The sequence below is a fragment of the Mercurialis annua genome, linkage group LG3 (assembly GCF_937616625.2).
Source record: "Mercurialis annua linkage group LG3, ddMerAnnu1.2, whole genome shotgun sequence".
Lineage (NCBI taxonomy): Eukaryota > Viridiplantae > Streptophyta > Magnoliopsida > Malpighiales > Euphorbiaceae > Mercurialis > Mercurialis annua.
In genome coordinates, this window is record NC_065572.1 from 73,109,465 (window position 1) to 73,114,924 (window position 5,460).

The window sequence follows — 5,460 nt, forward strand, 5'->3', positions numbered from 1 at the left end:
CATTGCTTCTGCAATATCAACATCAGTAATACCATTTAAAACGCAAACACCGCCCTTAATCACCTCACCTGCACTATTCCTGCAAACAGCCCCCACTACTGATTTCTTCCTCTCCAACGATACAGCTGCATCTGAGTTAACTTTAACCACCGAAGTTGGAGGGGGTTGCCATGACTGAATTGCCTCACCATTCTCCACTCTGTGTACCTGAGCATCCGTAGCAACGTCCAACATCATAGAGTGAATATTGTTAAACAAGATGGAAGGAGGCAGCCTACTATTTCCAAACACTATATTATTTCTATCTATCCAAATCGTCCACAACGACAGAATAAACAATTGGAGCTCCTCCGTCTTTAGAGATTTAAACATTAGCGTTAACCACTCAACAAGATTTGAGCTGGAGAAGCAATCTGCTCGCAGGCCTAACGGAGAAGAAAGCCACATACCACGAACCTCCTCACAGTCTTTAAGTGCATGAAGACCTGATTCCTCTTTCACCCCACACCTTGGACACATCTTTGACATCATAGGCATTCTCTTTGCAAGATTGACGTTGCATGACAAAGAATCATGCCCAATACGCCATAAAAAGTGCTTGATTTTTGGTTGGACCTTGCATCGCCAAATCTGATTCCAGAAATCCCGCAGCACATGGGTCCCCGACGAAGAAGCTCTGTCCCTCTCAACTATGTTCCGAGCTTGATAATATCCAGATTTAACTGAATAATTACCATTTTTATTTGGTACCCAAAAAAGCTTGTCTGGAGGTAAGCGATTGCTTATAGGAATTTGGAGAATGCAGTCTACTTCATTGGGCGGAAAGTGCATCTGGAGCTTCTCGATATCCCACTTCGCCAGATTATCGTCTATGAATTCACTAACCCGGCAGCCTTCCTGCACATCCAAACAGGCAACCGGTTTCATATAGCTTGACGATGTAATCCAGTTATCTCCCTTAACATCTATAGACTTGCCATTTCCCACTCTCCAAGCTAATCCACAATTCAACACCTTTCGCCCCTCAATAATGCTTCGCCAAACGAAACTAGAACCAGGTCGCAGCCTTGCTTGTAAAAAACCCGAATTAGGATGGTACTTTGCTTGTAATACTTTCGCACACAAAGAATTTGAATCCTGGATCAGTTTCCAAGCTTGCTTGCCCAACATGGATAAGTTAAATGCCCGAAGGTTACGGAAACCAAGACCCCCATCCTTTTTCGCTTGACAAATAGAACGCCAACTCACCCACGAAATTTTCCTCTTGTCATCAGTGCCACTCCAGAAGAACCTAGAAATAATGCTCTGCATATCATCACAAAAAGATATAGGCAACGCAAAGCAACTCATAATATACGTAGGAATGGATTGGGCGATAGATTTGATAAGAACTTCTCTACCCGCCTTTGAGAGGAAATTCTCCTTCCACCCTAGAACACGTTTATGGAGTCTATCTCGAAGGAAGCCAAAAATTGGTTTCTTCGATCGCCCCACCATAGTTGGCATACCAAGGTACTTCTTAAATTGGCTAACCACCGTATACCCCAAAATATTCTGCACTGAATGTCTATTAGCTAGCGGAGTATCAGCACTGAAGCATAATTCAGATTTATCTCCATTGACGACTTGACCAGAAGCCTCTTCAAACACAGCAATAATACGCTTAATAGCTGAACACTCCCTAACCGTAGCTTTCACGAACAACACACTGTCATCAGCGAAAAACAAGTGGTTAATTTTTGGGCCTCCTCTACAAACACTACCGCCAGAAATATCTCCATCTCGTGCCCCTTGCCTCAGTAATGCCGAGAAACCTTCCGCACATAACAAGAATAAGTACGGGGAGAGGGGATCCCCTTGGCGAAGTCCTCGCTGAGGCTGAATGTGACCACACGGACGACCATTTATCAAGACTGAGAAGGAGACCGAAGTAATACACGCCATGATGAGCTTAATGAAGTGGGCAGGAAACTTCATCTTTTCCATAACAGCTTCAATGAAGTTCCATTCTACTCTGTCATACGCCTTACTCATGTCGAGTTTAAGAGCAATCGACCCATTCTTCCCTTGCGATCTTTTTGCCATGGAATGAAACATTTCGAAAGCGACAATAGCATTATCGGTAATAAGCCTACCCGGAACAAAGGCACTTTGTGCTTCATCAATTACCGAAGACAGCACACATTTAAGGCGGTTAGCCAAAACTTTTGAGATCAGCTTGTATATAACATTGCAAAGACTAATCGGACGTAAATCTTTCATAGCCTCAGGCGAAGTAATCTTTGGAATGAGCGTTAAAAACGTATGATTCATATTGGGTGGCATCACCCCTGTACGCATAAACTTAAGAACACAATTCACCACATCACGCCCAACAACTTGCCAATACGAACTATAAAATAAGGCATGCATACCATCCGGTCCCGGGGCTTTAGTTGGACCCATTTGCTTGAGAGCTAAGCGGATCTCGTCCTCGCGAAAGGGTCTTTGGAGGTCTTCAAATTGATCGGCTGAAATAGCTGAATGAATACAGCTAATAACCAAATTTTGGTTTGTGGGGTTAGAAGTAGTAAAAAGCTTACTAAAATAGTTAACAGCTACCTTCGCAATGTTCTCTCCATACTTCCACTCACCGAAGTCATCACGGATCCTGAATATACTATTATTTTTCTTACGGCTAGAAGCTTTGTGGTGGAAAAACTTAGTATTTCGATCCCCCTCTCGAAGCCAATCAGCTCTAGATCGTTGGCGCCACATAATCTCCTCTCTATTTAATAACTCATCTATTTCAGCAGCTAACACAATAACCTGCCGGTCAGAGTCGATATTGTTAACACCTTCTTGCAGCGTTTTCATGCTTTCCATTTTCTGCTTCAGCTGTTTTCTAACACTGCCAAAATTCTCATGGGCCCATGACTTAAGCTGATTACTACAACCTTCTAATTTGCCCATAATCTCCTCCGGTTCTCCCCAAAAAGAATTCCAGGAATCCTTCACAACGTTCTCACACTGACTATGCGACATCCACATCTGCTCAAAGCGAAACGGCCTCGGAGCTTTGCTAATCTGAATAACGCTAGTGTCAAGCACAATCGGACAATGATCCGACCGATATCGAGCCAGGTGAGTAACTCGACCATCTGGGTATATATCTCGCCAATGACTGTTAGCAACAAATCGGTCCAATCGAATCTGAATATTATGAACTAACTCTCGCCTATTTGACCAGGTAAAAGCATTACCATAAAACCCCAGATCATCCAGCCCACAATCGACCAATGTCTCTCCAAAAACATCCATCTCCCGCTGATCTCCACTTCTTCCACCTTTCTTTTCGCCGTGGTGAAGGAACAAATTGAAATCGCCGAACATTACAAGAGGACTTCTGCCGTTCAAACCCAACCGCCTGATTAACTCGCAAGTAAGATGCTTGTTAGCTGTTTCTGGCCAGCCATATAAACCCGCTCCCCTCCATCTACAATCGGTAATCACATCAGCAACTTCAAATTCAATGTGGTTAGTTGAAGAATCAACTATCATAACATCTAAATTATTCTTCCAAAAGAGCGCTAATCCCCCTTTTCTACCTCGAGAATCAACAATAAAAGAATTATACGAATTAAAACTCCTACGAATACTACCAAATTCACTACTAACTAGTTTAGTCTCCATCAAGAAAAACATAGACGGGGAAACATTAGAAATAAAGAAGTTCAGCGCGCGTACCGTCCAAGGATTCCCCAACCCTTGGAGGTTCCAACTTAGGAGTTTCATTGCGTCCGGCGAGACTGCTCAACAGTCTCCGCCGATATCTCAATATTGTTAAACTGATCCAGCAACCCATCCCGAGCTTTCTTCGAGAAACAGTTAACCGGAGAAACCTCCACTTGCATTTCATCAATGCCTCTCTTTGAACTCTCCTTCTTACTGTCCACCTCAGTACCCTTACTCGACTTCCGTTGTGAATTGCTTCTTGTCCAAGTGCTTTTCCTATTTTTTTTAACACTAGAAGCATGTTGAACACACCCTTCTTTCCCATCAGTATAAATCTGTGTAGTATCAACAACTTGAGCAACCTGAATTTCGACAAAGTTATCCTGTGTTACGATCTTTGTTAAATCAGTCCCTGCATTCCTCTCAGCATCAGATTTAGTTTGAATAGCAGGCCTTACAGATTGAACTTCTTCATCCTGACTGCCTTGATTTTCCATACGAAGCTCTCGTCTTACCATATCTGCTTTGACAGTTGAAACCTCCGGTGAAGTACCCATGGATTTCTCCCTTCTATTCTGAGTTCCCTCCCTTTGTTTGCTGCTACCCCTCTCTCCCATAAGAACCCGCTTTTTAGGTGTGGCCCGTAGCACTGGTCCATACGGCCACTCCTCCACCTCGGTCTCTTCAGGTTTAGTTTCACAATCAGCCACTAAATGATCAAGCATGCCACACCAATAACAGAAGTTTTGGATTTTCTCGTACTTGAAAGATACCCAACAGTTCTCTCCCAGAGGGTTTATAATTTTAGTACCTCTGACAATGGGTTTTGATACATCAACCATAACACGAACTCGACTATATCGTCCCCAAGTGGCCATCTCATCACCACTCCATTCCACAATCCGACCTACTTTACTCCCAATTTTTGTGATAGCAGCTGTACCTCTACAATTAAGGGGGAGATTATAGATACGAATCCAAAACGGGGACATATCTAGACCCACCTCATCCGGTTGCAAGTTACCACATAACGGTTCGAACAATATCAATTGTTTATCAAAGTGCCAGGGAGCTTCGTTCAGAATTCGGGTCCTATCCAATTTAGATTGGAATTCACATACAAAGAGGTTATCACCAATCTCCTTTATACTGAATCCCTTCGCCAACCTCCATGCACTCGCTAGTGCATTCTTCATATGATTCAAATTATATGGCTTTTTCGTTAAAAGCTTACCCACAAGACTAAGGTTTGCTTTTTGTTCCATCTCATCATCAATAACATCCTCCAAGTTAATGGCAATTTCCTCATTCTCTGTGAGGTTTAGTTTTGCGTACAACTCAGTAATATCACCAGCCATCGAAAAAACCAGAAACAGTACCTATCTGCTACACCAGCAAAATAAATAGAATGAAAAAACGAAAAGCCCTAATCCTAAGATTTGAATAGGATAGGGATAGGGAATTCCAGGAGGGAAATCGTAGGACAGTGGTAAGCACCAAAAAAACTTCAGAATCGAAGAGAAACCCTAACCCTAGAAACCTAGCGTAGGAAGAGAACTCCACGAAAGTCGGGAGAAGTCCGATTTTTTTATTATTTGCTGAGTTGGTCAGCTATCATTATTGATCCATGGTGATGGATTACAATTGCTTTTAAGTTCATGCTTGCAGAGAGACTAGCTTTGGGGAAAACAGAGGATCAATTGTCTTAATCCTTACCCGCTAGAGATTAATTAAAAATTATCTGAA

The 5,460-nt window shown here is 42.7% G+C and overlaps 1 protein-coding gene across 1 annotated transcript; it reads right to left on the reverse strand.

Moving 5' to 3' along the window:
• Positions 1 to 3,770: 3,770 nt before the first annotated feature.
• LOC126672977 (uncharacterized) lies at positions 3,771 to 5,072 on the reverse strand. The gene has a single exon (XM_050366922.1). The coding sequence runs from the start codon at positions 5,070 to 5,072 to the stop codon at positions 3,771 to 3,773; it is 1,302 nt and encodes a 433-aa protein (XP_050222879.1).
• Positions 5,073 to 5,460: the final 388 nt, after the last annotated feature.